The 24,587-nt window shown below is 50.6% G+C and overlaps 1 protein-coding gene across 2 annotated transcripts in view; it reads left to right on the forward strand.

The window, feature by feature from the left end:
* LRRC20 (leucine rich repeat containing 20) overlaps window positions 1–24,587 on the forward strand; it is an 81,060-nt gene that overhangs the window by 15,605 nt on the left and 40,868 nt on the right. For both annotated transcript variants that reach the window (XM_087432075.1, XM_004427025.3), the window contains exon 3: window positions 16,067–16,216. In XM_087432075.1, the coding sequence (XP_087288201.1) occupies window positions 16,067–16,216 (150 nt within the window). The remainder of the gene's footprint in view (window positions 1–16,066; window positions 16,217–24,587) is intronic.

Below are 24,587 nucleotides of genomic sequence, written 5' to 3' on the forward strand. Positions count from 1 at the left end.
AGGATAAGAGTGGGAGTCAGTGATGGGCGACCTCAGGCACAGCCGACCTGTTCCTTGAGTCCCCGTCGCTGCAACGCTGTCTGACACAGCATCGGTGCTCAGAACGCACTTGTTGCGTGGGTGGACGAATTCCTTCATGTCGTGGTTACAGATCACTCAGCCTTCTCGCCTTATTTCTCGCCCCCGTCTCATTCTTCGGTCTGCAGAAATGGCCCCAGCTGTGAGAACGAGTCCCACCCTGGGAGTCTCCGGGGAAGCCCAGTGGGAGGTGAGTTCCCTGCACAGGAGGAGACTGAGACCTGGATGGCACAGTGACTTGTGGAGATGCCACAAGCTCTGGAGACAGGCCTGGGCAGCAAGCGATCTCCTGGGTTGTGAAATATTTGCAGAACATAGAGTGAACTACATGAGGATGAGTTCTGCCTCTCCTGTCCTGAGCCGTGTCCACACTGGGCGCTGGTGCAGCATCATGCTAAGGGGGCTGCCTGGAAGAGGTGGCGTTGTAGCTGGACCTTGGAGGATGGAGCAGGTTTAGGGGCGTAGGTGTGGGACGGGAGTGATGGACAGGGCATTGTAGGTGAGGGGGTCTGTGTGAGCAGAGGGGTGGGCAGCCTACAAGCCGGTGCTTGTGACGGGAGGAGCAAGGCTGTGACACACAAGAGTAAAGGGAGCTGAGGCAGGAGGGGAGGTGGAGGTTGGCTTCAGATCTCAGAGGGCCCCGAGTGTCGCCTTAAGTAGTTTCTGCAGTGAAGTCCTATCTTACACAGGGGTTAGATTGTAAAGATAGCCTGAAAAGTGAAAATCACCTGAGTCAAAATGCCCCAGGAATAATAATGAGTGCGCTCTTATTTAGTACCCTGTGTGCTAAGCTGTCTCACTGAGTCCTCACAACAACCCCCTGATTTAATCGTCACTCAGCCATATGAGGCAGCTGCTATTATTGTCTCCAATTTCCAGAGGAGGAAACTGAGGCCCAGAAAGGCAAAACAACTTCCGCAAGGGAGGGGATTTGAACCCAGGCACTCCAGCTGCCGAGTCCTTACCCCCGTGTTAACCAACAGCACGGAGTAGACTGTTGCTGGTTGGAAACCGGGTGAAGTCGCTGGCTTGTGAATAGCAAACCCGTGTGGTAGCTTCAAACACCAGAGTCATGCTCAGCATCTGAGTTCAGTGAGTTAACTGGGGGCCTGAGCTGCCTTGGGGCAGCAGTGGGGAGCCCCTGGCAGTTTCTGAGCAGGGAATGACATGATCCAGGTGAGGGTTAGGGGGATCACCGCTGGGCGTAGGATGGATGTGAGACCCGCGGAAGGGAAACCAGGGAAGAGGCCCCTTCCACGTGCCAGGCCTGTGCTGGGGTGGCCTTGTCCTGAGTGGGGCCAGTGGGAGGAGACACGTGAGGAAGGAGAGGCCGTGGATGGCGGTAGGCTGCTGATTGGTTGTAGGGGGCGTGCAGTTTGAAACCTCCTCATGACATAACAGAAATAGGAAAGTCTGGGCTGTTTGGGGTGGATAAGAGGATTCTGATGAGTTGGGGTCCCCAAGGGACACCCCTGAAGAAGTGCATAGCAAGGGGCCTGGAAATACTGGCATAGGCAGCTAGAAATGGAGATTTCCACACGAGTGCTGCTGCCCCAGAGGGACCCTGTCTGTCTCGGCCCCCACCCTGATTCTGGGGTCCCTGACAGCCCCAGTACTTCCTTCCCCCTCTCTCCAGCGCTGACCCCCGCCTGCCTGGCTACCCTACGTGTCACGCGCACTTGAAGCGGCATTTTTTAGAAGGCGGAATATTCTTGGAAATCACTTGGATAATTATGCAGCTTCACAAAATCTGTGTTGGCAGAAGAATGAAAATGTTCTGCCTCAGAAAGATAACCAAATTGATAATTTTGTGGCATCAAAAGCTTGCATTGCTTGAGTATGATAGTGTTAATCTTGGGGAGGTGATTTAGCGAGGCTGGGGAGTTTATTAAAATCAAATACTTCCAGAAATGCAAACATGGCTCTGGGCTGACGAGGCAGCCGGGGACGGAGGTGCATGTCGGAGGGGCCTGGCAAAGCCGGTCATTCTGGAACGGAGCCCCGACAATCTCCGAGCTGTAAATGTGGTGACAAAGACTGAGACGAGTGATGTCTGCTTTCCTTCAGAGGTTAGAAAATTGTGGCTTGTTCTGAGAGACAGGTGCTGCAAAAGGTCCTTATCTTCGAAGACGAGGTTGAATTTAAAAGCTTTTTAATTGGCATCTGCCTCATCCTGGTTACCTGCGTTTTGCTAAGACACACATTTTTTTGTGCACCAATTTATCCCCAGGATCCCTTATTCTGTCGAGTTCATTTCAGCAGATGTGTATTCCCTGTGTGACGCTCTGCGGAAGGTGGGGAGGTGGGAAGAGGAGGAGGGAGCTAATTACTGAGCTCTGGCAGGCACCCTGTGAGGCCCGGCACTTGCTGGTATTTCTGCCCAGATCTTTGCATGCCCTTCTCCTTTTTACCCTTGTCTCAGCTAAATGTCACTTCCTCCAAGAAGCCCTCCCTGACCGCCCTAGTGAGGATTGCCCCTGCGCCCGCCTCAGTTACCTGCTCTCCCATTACACCACTTTGTTTTCTTGAGAGCAGTATCACTGCTTGACATCCTTTCAGGCATTTGTCTCGTATTTACCGCTCTTCTCCCCACACTCGGGTGTCAGCCCCTTGAGGTCAGGGGCTCTGTCTTGCTGGCCCCCGTGTCCCTGGATAGCGCCAGCATGTCCTGGGTCCTCAGGAAGTGTTGTCAAGTGAATGCTTGCATCTGATTTTCCCAAGACCTCTGGACAGGTGGAGTTTTCGTGTCCCTCATAGAAGGGGAAACTAAGGCACCATGAGCTGCAGTGGTTTGCCTGGATTCTCACAGCCGGCAAATCTTGTGCTGGATTTTGCACTTGAGTCTGTTGGCCCCTGTGCCCCAATAATATGCCACCTGCCTCAGTGGGACCTAATCCCTGCCCTCCAGGAGCTCTCTGCCCTGCCAGGAGGAGTGAGACAGACGCATTAGTCATTCTCACGTGAGACACCCAGGATTGGCTCCTGACTGAGGGAGCACATGCCACGGGGGCTCAGGGGCGGGAGCAATTACACGAACTGAGGACGTGAGCAAAGGCTTCGTGGAGAGGAGGCATTTCAACCAGACCTTGCACCATGGTGTTGACGGGAGAGGAGGTTTTGGAGGATAAGGGAGGATGTTCTACTTAATGGGAACAGCACCAGGAAAAAACACAGAGGTGGGCACATAAAGGGGGTTTGCAGGGAACAGTGAGCAGTCTGGCTGGGCTGGAGGGTGGGCGTGGAGTCACAGCAGGGTGACCAGAAACGGAGGTCAGACTCAAGTCCCTTGGCAGGAAGGCCTGGCTGCAGAGGGTGGGTCATCCATGTGGCGTGGGGAGTCCTGAAGGTTCTTGAATGGGGAGAGGTGTTCAGGTGATGGGGATGGAAGGCAGGGCAGGGTGTGGAGGCCAGGAGAGGGATTCCTCCGTGAAGAAATGGCCACCGTCATGGTCCAGAGTTGTAAAGCTGGTTTCTTTCAGGTGACAGTACAACCGTCTTTGCTGAATAATCACATCTTTGCTGCAGGCGGCATGGTTCTTGCTGTGAACTCAGATCCTAGACGAATATTAGCTCGCTGTTTCCTTCATTCCCCAAAAGGGCATTTGTACCCCCATTTTACAAAGGGGATCCCAGGACAAAGCTTCCCGGTGGTGAGGGCTATGGTGAAGTTCAGTGTTTGCCCAGCTCTGTGCTAGGCCTGGGGTGGTCAGCAGGAGGACCCCCGCTCCTCCAGCCACGTCTGCTGCTCAGGGATCCTGGAGGCTGGTCTGCAGGTGTTTACCAGCTGGGAGAAGAAGGTCCAGGGCAAGCACTAAGGCGGGTGTCTCGGGGTTGGGGGTGAGGTAGTTGGGGCACCCTTCCTGGGGGTGGTGGGGCTGGGCTGGCCAAAGCGTTTGTGGGGCCAGAGAGGTGAGGGAAGGGCGTTCCAGACTGTGGGAACAGCGTGAGCCTGTGGTGGTGGGCCTGGCAGGTGGGCGAGATGCTGGGTCAGATGCTGAGCACCAGATGCCGCTTGGAGGCGTTGCTGCTGCTTCCTGGGTCCGTTCAGTCGTCCACCTGTAACCTCGGGAAGACCAATTACTGCTCTGAGAAAGCATTCCTTACAGGGCTGGATTCCTTATTATTTCAAACCCTGAGCAATTGTTTGAGGAGGAGAAAAGATGTAAAAATTCAATCAGTCGATAACTCTGCAGCTCTATTGTGCCCGGGGCACTGCCTTTTGTTGGGTAAGTGTGGTCTCCCCAGCTGTCAGCCCAGCCCCCTCGCCCTCTGCCCTGCTCAGAAGCAGGCTCCAGGCTAATTGCATTGTCTGGCATCTCATCACCCCTGGAGACGCCCACACGTTCCTCGAGAATAGATGTGGGCTCCTGCCTTGTGGCCAGCGGCCTCAGCTGTGGCGAGGGTGCCGCCAGAACGATCCTGAGGTTTCTCTGCTGCCTAGCAAGTGAGGCCAGGGAGATTTACTCTGGGATGTGCACTGGCCCCTCCTGCTCGGCGCTGGAGGTGTTGGGGAGGACGAGAGGTGAAAGGACACTGTCCCTGCCAGCAAGGAACAAGTGTTTGCCTCCCTTCGACTATGTGCACGTGACATTCATGGTTTTGGCCATGTCAGAAGGCCAGCTGTACCTTCATTCGTGGGTGGAATAAGGTGGGAGATCCCAAGTTGGGCTGCCTTGGTTTGAAGCCTGGCTCTGCCACTTCCTAGCTGTGTGACCTTGGGCAACTTACTTGATCCCTCTGATCAAGCGGCTGCTGTTTGTGTATTCCCTTTTGTACTTATGTGTTAGCGATGAGTCACTGATTAAATTAAAATAATTTAATATCTCAGATTGGTGACTGTGTGTCCTTTGGTTGTATTCTGTGTGGGATTTACTTTTGATTTTAATTAAATGTAGGGTTTTTTTTTTTTCCTTTAAGGTGGTTGCCTGGCTTGCCAGGAAGAAGCAGGGATGGTTTTGGCAAGTCCCAGACCCCACAGTAACACACAAGGTTGTCTCCTTGTTGTGAGGTTGTTAGAACTGCCAAGGGTCTGCTCCCTCCTCCAGGGAGCATCACATCCTTGTGATGAATTCTCATGTGAAAACCACGTCTGCATCCTCGGAGCAGCATCTCCAGTTTACTGAGCACACGCCATCTGCCGTGCTCTGCGCTACGCCCCTCGTGGACATATTATTTCACGCTCAGAACAGCCGTGTTAGGTGGATCATCTTGTCTTCATTTTTTTTTAATTGAGGAATAATTCACATACCATAAAATTCACCATTTTAAAGTGTAATATTCTGTGGTTTTTAGCATATTCATAGTATATTCATGATGTGTAACCATCACCATGATCAGTTTTAGAATATTTTCATTACCCCAAAAAGAAACCCTGTACCATTGAGTAATCACTCCATTTCTCCCATCTCCCCCAGCCCCTGGCAACCATCAGTCTACTTTCTGTCTGTGCAGTTGCTAATTCTAGACACTTTATATAAATGGAATCATACAGTATGTGGCCTTTTCTGACCGCCTTACACTTAGCATACTGTTTTTGAGGTCCATCCATGTTCTATCAGTACATCATTCCTTTTCGTGGCCAAATGATATTCTGTTGTATGGAGATACCACATCTTGTTTATGCATTCCTCAGTTGATGGACATTTGAGCTACTTCTATTTTTTGGCTCTTGTGAGTAATGCTGCTCTGAACATGCACATACAGGTTTTTGCATGAATTCTTGTTCTCATTTTATTGAAGGGGAAACTGAGGCTGGGGGTAACTAACTTGCCCTAGATCCCACAGCAAGAAAGAGCCAGCCCAAGAAAAGCCTCAGTTTGGACGCCAAGGGAGAGAGAGCCCTCAGGCCCATGCTGCGGCCATCTCTTCCTTTTAAGGTCTCTGGCTCTTGTGTGGTTAGTCCTGACTGTTGGGTGTGATGGCTGCTGGCCAGGGGGCCAGAGCTCAGCTTTATTCTCTGAGGCAGGCGGCCTGCAGTCATGTTATTTACCAGAGAGGTTGGGGCTCCTGCAGTCGGTCGGGGATTCTGGATTCCCGTGTGTTTGGCGTTTGTCCTTTGGGCTGTCGCTGCGCTCTGCAGTAGCTCCTCTGAGTGTGGCCCTGACGGGATTTTCGCCCCGTTCCCCATGTCTGCATCGAAGTGGATCTCCGGGGACCCAGCCTTCTTAGCACTTAGGGAATACAGTTCCCCTGGGAAGCTGCATAGTAGGGATGTTACTTTCTTTAAACTGAGAAGTAATAGTGCTTGTGAAAATATCAGACAATACAGAGGTCTATAAAGTAGGAAGTAAAAGAGACAGCTCCTCCAAACCCAGAGCCCGGTCCAGTGAAAAGGTCCCCCCACGTCCCAGAAGACGCCACGCCCACTCCCCCTTCTCCTGAGTGCCTCTCTCCCTTCTCTCTCTCACTGCCGTCCAGGGCCCGGGATAAGTGCTCTTGTGGTGGAACTTTCTGGACTTCTGTGGTCCTCAGTGAGCTCTTCCTCCTGTGCCCTTTTCTCTCCAGGGGATGCGACATGGGGTAAGCCCAGGAAAGGCTGTTCTAGAGATCAGGGGTTAAACACCAGCAAAATCCCCAGAAGACTTGAAAATCCTTGTCTCTGGAGAAGGGGATTTGTCAGGAGGGAGCAGGGCCAGGGCTTCTTTTTGTCTTAAACCTTCCAGGGCTAGTTCGCTCTGTAAATGCTGTACACAAGTGACTCTGTTAAAATACAGCCCAACTGCGCGCAGCGGTGTGTCGGTGCAGGCCTCGGTGACCACGTCCTGCACCTCGAGCTTTAGAGATCAAGTGGCATCTTGGAGACTGGCGGCTGGAGTCAGGGAGGCCCAGCTGTTTACCGTTTTGCTTCTTACTCCCCTGGCTCTTGAATATACCCAGAGGTGCTGGGAAGTTGATCTTCTGGAAGGGGTGCTGGCTCTTCCCAGCAGGCCCAGGTCTAAGTTTTCATTTTCGTGTTACAGAAAAATCTGTGTCAGCCTCCCAGATGAGAGCCACACCCCATCAGCCTCCTGAATGAGAGCCCCACACCCACCTCCCTCGTGGGGTTGTTCCATTAGATAAGGTGTGTCAGGTGCTTAGGGAAGTCTCAGGAACACAGGAGTGCCATGTAAGGGTAAACTATTATTCTATTACTGCTTTTTTAGGCCTGTCCTGTGACCAAGGTAGGAAGAGAATTAGTGTAGATTAATGTGGTGTCGTGGAAAGACCATGAGCTTTGCAGTTGCACTGCTCTCGGTTCAAATCCCAGCTCTGTACTCAACAGCAATGATTCCCTCCACTATAGTGCATGTTCTAGCGTGTTCTAAGGCACAGACAGTTCACAAACATTTGGCTGCAGCTTGCAGCCTCTTCTCTTTGACAGGAGCACTGGCCGAAGAGACTTTGCTCAGTAGAATCGTGGAGTCACAGAATGTCCAGCCTGATTGAGACCCCAAATATCCCATAGTCCAAACCCTCATTGTCCAGGAGAGGAGACAAGGCTCGTGGAGCAGTTGTTTCCCTGAGCCCCCATAGCTGAGAGCAGAGGGGCTGGGACGAGAATGTGGGCTCCTAAGCCCAGCCCAGGCTGCTTCCACACCGAGGGTTGCCTGTGCCTCTTTCAGAGCTGGAAACACGAACAAGGCAAGAGAGCAGACTGAAGAGACAGGGGCTCTGCCGTGCAATAGCCTGGTCTGAGGGGACGCGGGAGGCACACAGGCAAAGTAACTTTCCATGAGTGAGTAAACCCACAGACCCTATGCAGGCCCGGGCCAGCCAGCTGCCAGTAAATGTGGGTTACCGTCAGTATTGTCACCATTATTGTCAGTCAGGGCCAAGTAGCCCCAGCTGGCAGGAGCCCCAGTCCCTCTGTGCCGGAGATTCTGGAACCTGAGTGGGCATCAGAGTTGGAGGGCTTGTTAAACTGCAGATGGCTGGGCCCGGTCCCCAGAGCTTCTGATTCGTAGGTCTGGGGGGTGCCCGGGGATGTGCATTTCTAACAAGTGCTGGGATGATGCTGATGCTGCGGGTCTGGGGACCCCGCTTTGAGAACCACTGTGTTGGACTAGCCATTGCTACTGAGAGCGGTCGTTGGGCCTGCTTGGTAGAAATGCAGGATCTCAGGCCCCGCCCCAGATCTGCAGCGTCAGAATCCTCGCCGTACTAGGATCTCCAGGTGATCTATTTGCACATTGTAGTTTGAGAGGCGGTGGTGTAGTGCAGAGTCCGGCACCCTGGCTGCATATTAGAATCACCTGGAGAGCTTTGACACTCCTCCCTCCCCCAGTCCCAAGCCCCAGCTGACACTAATTAAGTCAGAATCCCTGGGAGTGGGACTCAGGCATCAAGAGCCTGTGAAGTTCCCCAGGTGATTCCAGTGTGTGGCCAGGTCTGAGGACCACCAGCTGGAGTCCACAGTGGCAGTCGGGAGGGGTCTCAGAGAGACCGGCTCCAACTCTGGCATTTGACCCAGATGCAAACCAAGGGTGTAAGAGCTGGAGGGTCCTGCCTGAGGTCCCACAGCCCATTAGTGACAAATCCAGGCTCCTGATACTGGATAATTCTTTCACCAGCTCTTTCAACTCTAAGTCCCCTTAAATAGTTCCATGGTAACTGCAATATACCGGTGTCCGTAGGAATCCATTGTAAGTCTTGGAAGACATGTCTGCTCATTGGAAACTCATAATCTCCCTTTTTTGTGTTTTTTTTTTTGTGAGGAAGATCAGCCTTGTGCTAACGTCTGCCAATCCTCTTTTTTGCTGAGGAAGACTGGCCCTGGGCTAACATCCCTGCCCATCTTCCTCCACTTTAAATAATTTTATTTATTTATTTTTTTCCCCCCAAAGCCCCAGTAGATAGTTGTATGTCATAGCTGCACATCCTTCTAGTTGCTGTATGTGGGACGCGGCCTCAGCATGGCCAGAGAAGCGCTGCTTCGTTGCGCGCCCGGGATCCGAACCCGGGCCGCCAGCAGTGGAGCGCGCGCACTTAACCGCTAAGCCGCGGGGCCGGCCCCATCTTCCTCCACTTTATATGGGACTCCGCCACAGCATGGTTTTCCAAGCGGTGCGTGGGTGTGCGCCTGGGATCTGAACCGGCAAACCCCGGGCCGCCACAGCAGAGTGCGCGCAATTAACCGCTTGCACCACCGGGCCGGCCCCTGCAATCTCCCATTTTGTTTCAGAGCGGCCGACTGTCCTGAGTGAGAGGTGCATATTCTGGGGAGGCCGTGTAGTGTAGTGGTTAGGGACATGCACTCAGGGCCAGCTCTGCCACCCACTAACCAAGACCGGTGGCTCTGTGCCTCAGATTCTTCCTCTAAAAACAGGGGTGGTGATAATATTTCCCATCTCATGGAGCTTGTGTGAGGGTTAGGAGTTAATATGACAACGCTGAGATCACTGACTTGCACATACGAAACACTTTATAAATGTTAATTATTATTTCATTCTCTGGATGACCTTGGATAAATCATGTGACCTTGAGCAGTGCAATCCTGTAACTTCTCTGTGACTGGGTTTCCTCCTCTGTTAAATGGCGGTAAGACTAGAGCTGACCTCCCAGGGTGGTTGTGAGGAGTGGGTGAGACCGTGGGGCTGAAGCCCGAGCACAGTCTCTGGCTCACAGCTGGCATCAACAAATGGTGGCTGCAGTCGTCTGTTACAGACTGAAAGCCTGAATGAGTTCTTCTGGCTGGGACAGGGTCTGAGCTGGGCCAGTCCCCACTCTCTGAAGGGAGCATCTAAAACCACGGGGGTTGAAGGTTCTGGGATGTTTTTGCCTGGAGAAAAGCTTATCACATCCTTCACCCTCACGAATGTAGAGAATTGTCATGCAGAAGGTGGGGCAGATATACTAGATGTACTATCTAGGAGAACAGAAGGACCAGTGGGTGGTGGCAGGGAAGCAGTGATTACATGGTTCATGAAAGAACTCTCTAACAGTTAAAAGCACTCTTTGGAAGGGGGAGTGAGCTCCCCATTACTGAGGTGTTCAAGGAGAACTGTGTGCCCTCTGGGGGAGACATTGAGAGAATTTCAGGTCTGAGATTGGAGGCTGTGTTACTCAGTGTTTCCCAAGTTTGCTTATTGATTAGAATCACCTGGGAATACTCGTTAAAAACAAATTCCCTGGTGCCATCCCAGACCCACTGAAGCAGAATCTCAGTTGGGAGGGGCCTAGGATCAGCCTCTGCAGATGATTCTTACTGGGAAGTTTGGAAGACATGGGCTAAATGACCTCCAGTCTCCTTATAACCCTGAAATTCCATGAAAAAAGACATTTTGTGAAAAAAAGACCTTCTGGGCAGGACCAGATCACACTGGCTGCAGAATTCCTCCCACAGCCTTGGGAGCCTTGCGTCATGGCCAGCCTGAGTGCCTGACGCCTTCTCCTTCGGCCCTGTGACTTGGTTGGCAGGGGCTCCTTGACCCTGTCCGCTTCCCCCTGTGGGGCCCCATCACCAGGCCCACCTCAGCAGAGTCCGAGCAGGGGTCAGAGTTCCATGTTTCTGAGAAACAATGCAAGCTTGACCCAGCTCTCCTGACTTGCACAGAATGTTCTATTTACTTCTTAGATTTTGCTTGTGTTGCTCTGGTTCTGCCCACGAGTTACGTTTCATCAGGCATTCATTAGAATTAATGAGATAACCTTTAATGAAGGACTCGTGCGTTTCGAATAAAAAGCTGCTTTGTTAACACAGAGTACTGTCCTAATTAGAGGTTTGGGGACATGCCGTTTGGCTCTTGCAATAATAATTATAATTATGAGAATAATTACGCCTTGTGTTTATGACAGCGACTTCCCCCAAGCACCTTTGTCCTCTGCTGCAGTGCAGGTGTCTGTGGCTGGATGGAGGCACTGGGGAAAGGCAGCTTGAGTCTAGCTGTCCAGATATTGGTGTTGCTCCCTGTTGTTAGTACCCCTGAGCTCCTGTTAGGGTCTGTGGGCAGGCGTGCACCACCGATTAGCATGAAATGATTCCAGTGCTGGAGCTTTCCTCTCTGAGGACTCACAGAGCAAGGGCGAGGCTCTGGGAAATTATAAGAGAAGGCAGAGCTCAAAGGTGGAGTCCTAGGGGAATGAAAGTCCTCTGGGCCTTTGCTCATGCCATGGCCTATGCCTGGGTTGCCTTCCCTGTCTCCTCTCTGACTCTGGTAATCTCTCATCCATCAGTGTGCAGCCTGAATCCAGGGTGACCAACTGTCCTGAATTACACAGGACTGAGGAGGGGTCCCCTAGGATGCAGGACTCTCAGTGCTACAATTGGGAACATCCTGGGCAAACCAGGACATGTTGGTTACCCTACTGGAATCTTTGCATTCATATTCTTTGCACTCCATCATCTTATCAGAATGACCTTGGACAATTTACCCATCAACACGGGCCTCATTTTCCTCCCATGAGGTTGAGGGCAGCTCATGATTGTTATGGAAATTTAATGAGTTACTATATAAAAAGTGCCTAGTACTGTGCCTGGCACATGGAAAATACTCAGTGATGTTGGCTACGTTTTACTGAGTAGAATGAGACCTTTGAGATCACCGGCCTCCACCTGGTCCAGGAGTCCTCTCTGTGGGGACCCTGCTTGAACACACTCTGTGATGCTCTACTCCCCTCCTCACCTGGGAGCCTTTTCTTTATGTCTGGTGAACTATTCCTGTGCCGTCAGCTCTGAGGACCCAGAGAGAATGGGACCCTCTTCTTGATGACATCCCATGGCTCCTTGAGGATGACTTGCCCGTCTCCACCCTGGGTCTTCTTTTCCCTGGGTGGGGTACCCCCTCCCTAGTGGGACCTGGCCACCAGCCACATCCTGGCTGTGTCCTCTGGAAGTAGTGCTATCTGCCCCCATAAGCCCCAGGGCCCAGCATTGAACTTGGCTCAGCTCAGGGGGCTTTTCTGTACTGCAAACAGGTATAGTGGGTGTAGATGGTGCCCATCGTCTGAATTAGACCTGGAGAAGAATTTCCTGAGAACAAAAGGTGACTGGCTCATGAAGAAGACTATGGGGCTTCTGTCCCCAGAATCATGGGCTCTGAACTGGAAAGGCCTACAGGACTTTGTAGACAGGCCCTGATTTCCCATTGAGATGCTCTGCATACACTCCCCTTTCTCTGGCCCGGCCTAGAGGCAGGCACCTGGGCACGTTCTTGACTCAAAGGGGCAGGATAGTAGAACGGTTAAGACACCTGGCTTCCTGATCAGCGTCACCTTCGTCTAAATCTTACTCCTCTACCTTTAGCTGCATGACCTTGGGCAAGTCACTTAATTGCAGTTTCCTCGTGGGTACAGAAAGGATAGTTCTTACAACTAGCACATATGAAATATTAAGTGGTACTGTTTATGGTTATCCCATCCCCCAGGGGATGAACAGAAAATATTGTGCTCCTTGTGCACAGATGGGAAGATGACTGGGCAGGGTTGAGATTTGTTCTAGCATGTCTGGGTACCTAGAGCTCCGTATACTTGTCCCAGGAACCACGGAGAACTGTTCCCAAGATCATGGACCTCTCCTCTCAGCGGGGATTGGAGTCCACGTGCTGTGTTAGTGGCTGGTGATGTGGCCTGGATGGGAGGTATTTGCATCACATCCCAGCAGAGCCCTTTGCCATCTGTGGCAGCCAGACTGTTCTGAGCAGGAGCTTTGTGGTGTGCCCCTCCCACACGCACACCAGCCTCTGGCAGGCAGTTCTGGGGTCAAAGGATGGGGGAACAGATGGAGTCCTCAAGAACAAAAAAATCATAGGGAAGTCACTGGGCACAATGTGTGCCCCGCACACAGTAGGGCCATGATAGCTATTTGTGTAGAGTAAATGAAAGCAGCAGGCGTGGAGACATTCCGGGCCCTCCGCCCCCTCCAGGTGTGGGGGTGATACGCTTCTGTGGCTTATGTCAGTTGGCCCAGTGAGGCTGCCGGGGCCTTGTGTTGCTTGAATTGGCGACTGGAAGAGCGGGTGATACAAGGTTGGGATGGTGTGTGGGTGGCCCAGGTGGGCGGAACGAGGCTGTGGGCTGGGCGTGTCTGGGCTGATCTACTCAGGGAAGACAGCTCTTTGAGGACCCTTGGAAATCACTTGAGTGACTTTATGGGTTTATGTCTTTCTGCCTTCAACTTGAGCACTTTCTCTCCCCACTTTGGGGAGCGGGGGTGCACTGTATGATTGATTCTTCAGTGGTGCCTGAGTCCTGAAAGTTCCATCTCGTAGCTTCTGCTCCAATCCATTGCAGAGCGTTGCTGCCTTTCTTTCATGGGTCTGCCTTTCTCGTTTCTCTCATTGGTGAGGAGCTGGCTGCTCTTGGTTTATCCTTGAACTTGCCAGGTTATTTTTTCCAATAAAAGCTATTTTTATGATAAACTTATTTTTCTATTTTAAAAGTAAAGTATCCCTATATATACTTCAAAAATATCTTTATATAAATATGTAGTGGGTACTTAACTTATTTTGTATAAAATGAACAGTGGGACTATAAATAGTAATAAATGGGTCAAATCCTTTCTAATAACCATTTAACATTCTCATTATTTTCCTTTGGATCTTCTTTCCCAGGCATGTATACTTTTTTACCTAGTTGGAATTACAGTGTGCATACAATTTTTTAATTCTGCTTAAAAAAAAAAGCCCTAAATACTATAACTTGAACTATTAAACAAGAAAAACAGTGAACAGACATAGGTTGATAATACTATTTAAGGAGCTCTACCAACATTTGGGGGGATAAAAATGCCAGAACTCCAAATAGAAAAATAGCAAGAGACACAAAGAGGATTTTCCATAGGGGAAATAAAGATGGTTAATTAACCATGAAAGATAATCAGTCTCATTATTGAAAGAATTGCAAATTAAAGCAAGGGATACCATTTCCCCTGATCGTATTAGCAAAGAATTTTTTTTTAATCATCCTTCTACTTGTTGGACAGAATATATGTAAATTGGCACGAGTATTCTGGAGACCAGTTTGGCAGTAAATATCAGGAGCCATGTATTTGTTTACTAATTGTATTTTCTCCCTGTGAATGTCTTATGTCCTTTCTCATCTATCTCTTGGGTGGTTTCAATTTTTTTTAATTGAACTATATTGAGCATTTTAAATAATAAAGATGACTCTTTGTTATCCTATGCTATTTGTCTATCCTATTTATAGATCCTTTTCACCATCTTTTGCTTGCCTTATTTATTTTAAGTATCCAGGCATTTTATATTTTTTGTACAGTTAGGTTTATTGATCTGTTCTTTGTGATTCTTTATGGCTCCTACATTTAAAAAGTCATCTTCATGTAAGAGGTTATGTAAATGTTAAATCCTGTTTACTTCTGAGTTTTTTTGTTTAATTTCAAAAAATACTATTATTGCTGTTCAGAATAGGATCTTTAAAAACTGTATTTTATTACCGGCATATAGGAATATTATTGAATTTGCATATTTATTTTGGAATGATCTTCAGAGGCTTAGAGGCCTGGGAAAGCCTAGCCTCTTTGGGGAGAGGACAAGAATTTGCTGAGAGATGGGGCAGTGCTGTCTGAGTTGGTAAGTACCCTTGGGGGTCAGGGGTTGGGAGTGATCACCAGTAATGGCGGTGATCCAGGAAGATTTCCAGAAGAGGTGGGATGGGAGCTGGCCTTGAAGTATGGAGAGGATTTGGATGAGGAGGGGAGAGTAAAGTGGAAGGGGAGGAGAGAAATAACATCTGTAGCGTTCCCGCTATGTACCTGCCCAGCACTTTGTTAGTACATTTAGTACTTTCTATTAGATTTCATTTTCCTGATAGCCCCGCTAGGTAGATGGTGATGCCCCCATTTTACAGATGAGGAGACAGAGGCTCAGGCACCTTAAGTGACTTAGATGAGCTGGGCAGCCTAATTTCTGAGCCTCCGTGCTTTCAGTATCTTCCTGCTGCCATATATAAAAAACAGCTTTATTGAGATACAATTCACCCATTTAAAGTGTACGATTCAATGGTTTTAGTATATGCACAGAGTTGTGCAACCATCACCACAATCCATTTTAGAACATTTGCATTACCCCCACAAAGGAACACCCACCCCTTTGTTGCTACCCCAATACCCCCAGCACTGGGTAACCACTAATCTACTTCCTGTCCCTATACATTTGTCTCTTCTGTACATTTCATATAAATGGCCTCATACACTATATGGTCCTTTGTGACTGGCTTCTTTGACTTAGCATGATGTTTTCAGGTTCCATCCATGTTGTAGCATGTATCGGTACTTCATTCCTTTTTATGGCTGAATAATATTCCATTGTGTGGCTACACCACATTTTGCTTGTCCATTCATCCGTCGATGGACATTTGGGTTGTTTCCACTTTTTGGCTATTGTGAAAAATGCTGCTCTGAATTCATGTGTAATTGTGTTTTTGTGTGGACGTATGGTTTCATTTCTCTCAGGCATACACCTAGGAGTGAATTGCTGGGTCATACAGTCACTCTAAGTTTATCCACCTGAGGAACTGCCAGACTGTTCTCCACAACAGCTTCCCTGCCGCCTCTTGTACAGGCTTTGCCTTCAGAGTGACAGGACTGGGAAGAAGGGCAAACCACAAAGTCTGTGAATTGCCTGTTTTCAAAGCAGTAGACTATTATAGAGTACAACTATTATACAGTTGTAGACTGTTAAGGCTACAGCTCCACTGTTGAGTCCTTGATGCTTCTAGAGGGATTTATGAATTCTGCAGGCCTCAAAGACACTGCTGTGAATGCTGGTCGTCATTGTGCCTTCTGCATTCTGGCTAGTAGGCTGTGGTAAGAGAGAAGGTGCTAGAGTAACCCCTAAGGTTCAGGGTGTGAGGTAGGACAAGTGTGATTAATGATGAGGAGGAGGAGGAAGGCTCTTGGAAGATGGAGGGCAGGGTCTCGAGCCTGGTGTAGGGGAGAGAGGCGGGAGAGCAAGGAGGCTGGAGGGGAGACAGGGTTGGGGTTCATGTGGTTTGAGGCAAGTCCTTGGGCAGCTGTGGCCGCTAACTCTGCTCTGTCTTTGTTCTTTGGCTGCAGATCTGGCTGAGTGCAAGCTGGTTTCCTTCCCCGTCGGCATCTACAAGGTCCTGCGGAATGTCACCGACCAGATCCACCTCATCACGCTGGCCAACAACGAGCTCAAGTCCCTCACCAGCAAGTTCATGACCACGTTCTGTCAGCTCCGAGGTGGGCCTGGTCAGCTGAGGCCAGGAGGGCTTGGCTAGCCCTCATTGTTCAGGCTCCAACACTGTCTGGGGAGTGTCATGAGGGCCAGCCCCCAGTCAGCTAGACCTGGGAAATCATTCCCACGGGGAGGCTTTGAGGATGTGCCCTCCCTGCAGCCTGGAAATCTCTAAGCGTCACTCCTGCCTCTCGATGGCTGTAAATGAGATTGATATTGGTCAAGGTAGTGAGTCCTGGAGTGATTCTCTTATTCTGAACAGACCAGTAGGGTGTTTGGGGTCCTGAGGCCCAGGAGCAGTTATTTTTCAGTAGACTTGAACAAGTCCCCTTCTGCCGCCCGCAAAGCTGGCGTTGTTCTCCTGTGCTGCTTTCTCAGTTCAGGAGTGACAGGTGCTAGGGCTGTTGGTGTTCCCTCTGCTAGGTGAACACAGAGCAAGCAGACAAGGGTGCTTGGCAGGGAGATGGGCAAGAGGCCAGCAGGTGGGCATTGTAGGTTCTTTTGCAATGGCTTCTCCAGAGGGACGAGCAGGATGCAGAGGGCACTGCAGTGCCAGCTCCCCTCTCCACAGAGTGGTCCCTCCATCCTTCTGCAAGAGTCCACTGCCACCCAGTGACCCATGGAGTGGAGCTGTAGCCTGGGCACTTGGTGTATGTTTGTGAAATGAGGGGCGGGAGAATTGGGGAGGGCACCAGGGGCCAGCCCGGTGGTGCAGTGGTTAAGTGCACATGCTCCGCTTCGGCGGCCTGGGGTTCGCAGGTTAGGATCCTGGGCGCGCACTGATGCACCGCTTGTCAAGCCATGCTGTGGCGGCGTCCCATAGAAAGTAGAGGAAGATGGGCACAGATGTTAGCCCAGGGCCAGTCTTCCTAAAAAGAAAAAGAGGAGGATTGGCATCGGATGTTAGCTCAGGGCTAATCTTCCTCACCAAAAAAAAAAAAAAAAAAAATTAGAGCTGTCTCTGCCATCTCGTTTCATGGATGGAGATGAAAGGTCAGGGAGAGAAGGGCCTTGTCAGGGGTCTCAAAGCAGTACACCCAGGTCGCCCACCTTGCAGACCAGGACTGCCTTTCCAGGCCACATGCATCAGCTCGAGGGTCCCCTAGAGATGTTTGCTTTCCAGAGGAGGATAGAAAGATAGAAAACGGATGGTTGGGGTTGCCTGGGACCCCCAGGAAGGGCACAATCAGGCGGTGGGGCTTACTTTGGGTAAGAGGAGAGTTCATTTGTGCTTTCCTTCATTCGACTTTCCCTTGAGCACCTGCCATGTTCTGGACCTGTGTCTGGAGGCGGGGAAACAAAGGCCAACAGGGAAATAAAGTCAGTTCTGCTTTGGGTGGTGGGGGTGTTAGTTTGCTAGGTCTGCTGTAACAAAGCACCACATCCTGGGGGGCTTAAACAACAACCTACTTCCACCTTCTTCCCTAAAGGAGCCCAGGGATGTGGAATAGACTCCACCCAGCATACCGAGGGCTGTGACAGTGGTGTGGAAAAACCCGGGACTGCTGGGACCAGCAATCAATTCTTCCTGAGAGTGGCATGGGCAGTGGGGTGGGTATGGAAGCGAGGGCTTTCAAAGGAGTTGACATTTGGCAGCGCCTTGTGGAATGAGTAAGTAGGCCCTCTCCAGGGGGCATGGTGACAAGTGCCAGAGAAATGGGCCTGGAGCCCTGTGCATTCGTGCCTCGGCCTTGGAAATGTATTTATCATAATACCCTTCCTGTCAGGAGTCTGTTGAAGAATGCGGTTTATACTCCCTCCTGTGCTGCTGATGCTTCTGACTCCCCCACGCCACCTCGGATTACAAACGGAAGGCGGTGGTGTGCCCAGTAATTGGATTTCACAGAGGTGGCAGCGATTGAGGGACGATGACCAGGGACAGGCAGGGGGGCTGGAGCTGAGAGACCCACCTGGCTCCCGCCAAGATGGCTTTGGGCCTAGCCTTTGTTGTGGTTTCTGTTTCAAATAGAAAATCCCTCTCCTTTCATGTGTGAAGAGGAGGCTTGAATAGGCTTTGCTGGGGTCTGCACAGCCTGCCAGCCACCTCTTCTGAGTTTTGATGGAGGAGTTGGCCTGCCTTGGTGCTGGGGAGAGAGCCGTGTGCTTACTCCCTGCCTGCAAAGTTGTTTCCCCTGGGTGCCCTGGGGACTGTCTCCTGCTAGGCTCATGGCCTTCTCAGAACTGGGTCATCTTTAAATGATTCCATTGCCTTGATATCCATCACCCATTTTATGGAATGAAAAAACAAGACCTGAGAAGGCCAATGGCGCAATGGAATCCACCCAAAGGGCAGGTGGGCCTTGCGGAGGAGTGGGTCCCAATGTTTGGCTGTGGCTCTTCTGCCCCACTCTTCTCCTGTGTTCCCATCTCCCCACTTCCTCCTGGGGCAAGTCATTCAGGTCTTTTTACTGAGTGTGTCCTGGGCCTGCCAGGCCAGAGGTGTGTGAGACACGCCTGCAGACATAAGTGAAGACCACCCAAATGAGAATAAGCGGAGGCTGTTGATTCAGAGCTTGCTGTAGCACGGGAGTCAGCCATGGTCTCTTGCATTTGGCAGAGACTCAAAGGCAGGCAGACAAGTGGGAAAGCTTTACAGCGGATAAAAGGGAGGGCGTCAGGGGTGCCCTGATTGGAAGCTGTTGACCTGGGGAAGCTGGGGGTGGGCCAGCTAGCAGGGGGCGTCCTATGTGATTGGTTGGCGTGCAGATTTGGCTTTCACCGATCGGTCCTAAGTTGGAAATGGGGACAACAATTAGGGAAGCTGTCAGTAATCAAGTCCTGGCCATTTGGGGCTGATTGTTACAGGAGGTGTTATTTGGCTTCCTGGATTGTCGGTAAGAGATAGCAGTCTGACTTCCTACAAGTCTGACTTACAGCAGACTAGGCTGGTTACATATCTAATGAGTTGGTTTCCTGGGCAGGTTGCTGCTGGTTGTGGGTCAGAGTTCTATTTTTATATTTGGTCTGGCCATTGTCTGTGTGTACATTCAGTCTCACAGCCTGCCTGTCAGCTCAGTTCAGGAGTTCCTCATGAGTACCTGTTCTGGGCCCGGCTGTGGGCATGATCAGGTGAGTAATAACACGAGAGTCCAGGTTCACTGGGTGTTTAGCCCTCCCAGCTGCATGCTGAGGATTTACACTTGTCATCTCATTTAATCCCTGTAGCACCTGACATTTGGGAAGGATAAGAAAAACTAAGATCTAGACCTGGTCTTTGAGGAGCCCACAGTCTCTCAGGGGAGGCAGGTGTATAAGCAGACAACCCCTTATAATGTGAGGGATGACACAGCAGACATTTACTCAAAGTCCAGCAGGTGTGCCAAGGAGGCAGAAGTCAGTTCTGCTTTGGGTGGTGGGGGTGTTAGTTTGCTAGGGCTGCCGTAACAAGGCACCGCCTCCTGGGGGGCCTAAACAACAGTCATTGATTTCCCACAGTTCTGGAGGCAGGAAGGCAGACTCAAGGTGTTGGCAGGTTTGGTTTCTCCCGAGGCCTGTCTCCTTGGCTTGCAGATGGCCACCTTCTCATGTGTCCTCACATGGCCTTTCCTTTGTGCATGTATTCTGGTGTCTCTCTGTATGTTCTAATTTCCTTTTCTTATAAGGACATCAGTCAGGTTGGATTTGGGCCCACCCTAAGGGCCTTATTTTAACGTAATCATCTCTTTAAAGACCTTATCTCAAATACAGTCACATTGTGAGGTCCTGGGGACTAGGGCTTCAACATAAGAATTTGGGGGGACACAATTCAGCCCATAACAGTGGGGAATCAGAGAACCTCCAGAAGAAATGGCTTAGAGGGAGCATTTGACAGATGAGTAGGAGTTTGCCAGATGGAAAAAGGGGGAATTCCTGAGGCATCTTTCAGGAAGATGAGAAATGTGTTTGGAAAATGACTAGAAAAATGGTACAAGACTGACATTTCAGAGCAGAGGGATATGGTGTGTCGTCAGGGACTGGCCCGAGGGAGACATCTGCCAAGTGGGAATGTTATGGTGCAAAGGGGCACGATCTGCTAGCCGCAAGACAAAAGCTGATCATCAAGAGGCAAGATGATGGCAGAGAAAGGGCATTTTATTAAGCGATAAGCTAGCAAATCAGAAGATGGTGGACTAGCATTCTAAAAACCATCTTGAAGCACTTATACAGGCCAGTGGGTTATAGGGGAGGGGATTAGGAATATCGACCCTCTGGTGTTACAGACTGGGTGTTGCCACACCAGATCTTTCAGTTGTTATGGATGTCAGCATAGAATCTCTGTCTGGGGGTCATCGCATTCCTAGAGAACTCAAAGGAACAAAGTTATCGTCTTACGGCAGCTGAGAGGGGCCCTAAAATCTACAGAGCGTATATATCTCCTGGAGGGTGCATATCCAGCTGGGCTAGTTAATCAGAGGTCATTCAAAGTTACAATATGGTCTCTTTTCTACAATATGGCTTCCCTTATGTCAACCTTGTGTTGAGCTGGTATCAGGAACATTTGGGAAGGGTCCTGGGGGGTGGGATGGGACAGGCCTGTGGCAAAGGCAGAGAAAGGCATTTCAGGCAGGAGAAGCAGCGTGCGTCAAGGTGTGAGGCCAGGAAGGTGCGGGAGGTAGCCTCATGGCCGACAGGAGACGTCTCACAGGCTGAATCTGTGTCAGCGGGACCTTGAGTGCCAAGTCCTAAGCCTTATCCTTATCCAGCCCCCAAAGGAGGTCATGGGACCCTTCGGCCCCCCAAAGCGATGAGTCCCCTTACCAGGAGAGCCTGCTGCAGGGGGAGGCTGGGTTTGGGCTGGCTGAGATGGGCTTCACGGTCCCCGGGTCAGGAGTCTTGCGAGGTGTTTAGGGGCAGGCAGGGGGTGTGCCAGTGGACGGTGTATGTCAGGGCCCCAGAGGGCTTTCTTTGCTGGTGTTCCAAGAAGGGAGGAGAGGTGGGGGTATGGGTCACTGGTTCAATAATGATCCAGAGCCAGAAGAGCGAATGAACCGTCCTGGGAAAGTCCATCAGGAAAGAACCAGGGCAAGTGACCCAAAAGCCATGGAAGACGGTGGGTCACAGCCACGTTGTTCTTCTCCAGCTTCCTACTTTGCCTCTGCCCACTGGGTTTACTTTTCTTTAGCTGATGGCACTTAGTGGATGAAGGGGGAGAGAAGAGGGGATCCAGAACCACGCTGGGACAGCAGGGCAGACGTTGAAGCTTTGCAGGGGACAGTTGGAGGCTGATGTCTTGGTTTTAGTGTGGGATCAAGCAGATCTGTTCTGCTGGGCACGCATTTTCTATTTGTCTCTGCACAGCCCACCACTGGAGTAGCGGGGTCTGGGACAGTGCATCTCACCTGAGTTATCCACAAGGGGCAGCTCCCAGATCAAGAGAGGCAGTGATAAGAGTGTGGCTTTCTGCATCAGTGTTTGCCATCAGTCCTCAAGGGCGTCTGTCCCCTGGGGTTACCTGGCTGAGCTCAGTAGGGCAAAGGCCAAGCTGTTTGTGATCCCTGCTGCATGCTGACAGGCAGTGGTCAGCCCTCCCTAGCAGAGAAGTAAAGGAACCCAAACGTCATGGGCTTCAGCCTCCTTGGGATAGAATCGTGGAGATAAGATTACCAACGCCAGCAAGTCTGAGCATTTTAAGGCTGTTGGTATACACTACGAAGTCATCAAGCACTTATGTCACCCTGAGCCTGGGACCTACCAGGAGATGAGGAGCGGCCCACCCTGTGGTTAGGCTGAACCAGGACACACAAGATGAGATGCTGGGATGTTTAGTGTTCAAAGCACAGATGCTGAGCTCCAGCCTAGGTCTGGGGCACGATGTCTTCTGTTTGCCCTCTGGATCCACTCTCCATGCTGATCCTCGCCCTCTCTCACCCTCTGGCTGTGGTGGGGTGCAGCCCCTGGGGAGCCCCACCAGGAAGTCAGAGGAAGAGAGGAGAATAAAATCTGTGAATTTATTCCCCTGGCCACCTCCCTGTGAGGTCCACCTCGGGCTGGCTGTGCCCGTCGTGCAGAGGTCACACCTCTCGAGGCGGACTTGACACCACTCTCTCCTTCCAGGTTTCCTCTGGGTGGTAGCAGCTCTCTGCTCCTAACCCTGGTTACTGCACGATCCCTTGAGGTTCCCCTACAGCCTCCCACATCTTGAATTGTCCTAATTTGAGTGTGCTGTCTGTTTCTGGTTGGGGCCCTGACAGATGGTCTCTGCCACTTGTTGGCTCTGTAACCATGAGCAGGTTGTTTAACTGCTCTGTGCCTCAGTTTCCTCCCTGGTACAATGGAATAATAATGGTAATAGTCTCTACCTCCTGGGGTTCTGGTGAAGAGGGAATGAGTTAACCCTGCTACAGCCCTGGGGGTAGCTGCGTCCCCAGCACTGTCCAACACAGTACTTCGCCCTTAGTGGTGGGTGTTCAAAATACGTATTGTGAGTGAATGAATGACTTCGCATCACTCAGTCAGCAGCATAATGACCCGCCGAAGATGTTCACGTCCTAGTTCTTGAACCTGTGACTATGTTACCTTACGTGACAAAAGAGACTTTGCAGATGTGATTAAGTCAAGGACCTTGAGATGGGGAGATACCCTGGATTAACTGGATGGGGCTGATGTGATCACAAGGGTCTTTATACAGAGGTGGAGGCGGGAGGGCGAGTCAGAGAAGGAGATGTGACGATAGAAGCAGAGATTGGAGTGATGCGACCACAGGCCTCTAGAAGCTGGAAAATCAAGAAACGGATTCTCCCCTAGAACTTCCAGAACGTACACAGCTCTGCCGACAACCTTATTTTAGTCCTCGAAGACCCATTTTGATCTTTTGACCTCCGGAACTGTAAGATGACAAATATGTTATTTTAAGCCACTGAGTTCATAGTAATTTTTTACAGCAGCGATAGGAAACTAATACATACCAGAAGGGTCGGGGCCTCTTGCCTCAGTCTCCTCACCATGCTTGCTTTTCCTACCCTCCTACTCTACTTCACTATGGAGCCAGGGCTGTGCCCCAAAGGGGAAGGCTTCTCCAAGGAGCTGCCCTGCCCACTTTTCTCAGCTGCCTTGTTTTCCTCAGCTCCTCCCAGCCTCTGGCCCCTCCTGTGGCACGCAGTCTAGATCCTGGTGGAGCTCGAAATTGTTCTTGGTGTATTTTGTTCAAACCCATAGTAGGGTTTGAGTCATTGTTGGACAGCTCTGGGCTTCTGCTTTGTCATCCTAAAATGGACGTAATGATATTATTTCACGGGAAGTACAGAAATCTCATATGCCATGAATTTCTTACCTTTATATGTCCTTATAAACCAAATGAGATCCTCTTTTTGGGAAGTGACAGGAATAAATAAAAGAAATTCCCTCCGGAGGGGAGTGAGAGGCAGCCTGGAGAGGTGTTCCTGCCATACAAGCAGGAGAACATCTCCATCCTGCATCTTGACAACCCCTGGAAGTCAGCGGACCCCAGCAGCCCCTCTGCCCACCCGGTCCGGGACTCCTGTGCACGCCTGGAACACTGGGACATTGTTTGAGACTGCATAAACTCTGATGCCTCAGTCCTCCTGGGCCCAAGCTAACATTTGCCACTCCCCTATGTGACGTGGGACTTCGAAGTTTCCCTTCATTTCTTTGTTGGAGCTCTAAGCACAGATCTCCTGTGCTCCTGGCTCCGAGATTTAGAAGAGTTTCCATCCCCCACTACCCTTCTTACCCACCTCCTGTGCATTTCTCTTGTTGTAAAGCTCTAAGGCTTCATTTTGAAAACAGGTTCCTGTTAGTTGTTTTTGAATAAGCAATAGATGCACACGGTACAAAATTCCAAGGGTTGGAAATGGTAATAGGGAAAACAAGTCTCCCTCTTACTCCTGCCCCCAGATATCTAGTTCCCCTGCCCAGAGGGGACTGCCATTACCCGTTCTAGAGATCTTCTAGCCAATGTGAGCATCAATGTATTTAATTTCAGTAGCATTTACTGGATACTGTAAACCTAACCCAAACACAAGTTTGTTTACCTGCCACATAGTAGGGCAGAAAGAAAAAATTGAAACACCAGGCTTGTGGCAAGGAAAGAAGTTTACTATTATCGAAAGGCAGCCAGACAAGGAGATAGGAATTAGGACTCAGATCTACCTCCTCTCAGGGAAAAAGGTTTTAGGTAGGGGAGGGAGAGCACATACTGGGGTTTTAGGTAGGGGAGGGAGAGCATATGCTGGGGTTTTAGGTAGGGGAAGGGGAGCAGTTGGCCATGCTGATTGGCGCCTTCCACCAGCCTGTGTTTGGCCTTGAAGACTGAATTTCTTTTCCCTTGACTTTCTGGACTTTTCATCTTCAGCCTGTGTTTGGTCTTGTGAGGCTGAATCTTGATGTCTGGACCTTGACATCCTGGGAAAGACAACTCACTCAGTATACTAAGGAGGG

The sequence above is a fragment of the Ceratotherium simum genome, chromosome 6 (assembly GCF_057802395.1).
Source record: "Ceratotherium simum simum isolate JZ-2026a chromosome 6, ASM5780239v1, whole genome shotgun sequence".
Classification (NCBI taxonomy): Eukaryota; Metazoa; Chordata; class Mammalia; order Perissodactyla; family Rhinocerotidae; genus Ceratotherium; species Ceratotherium simum.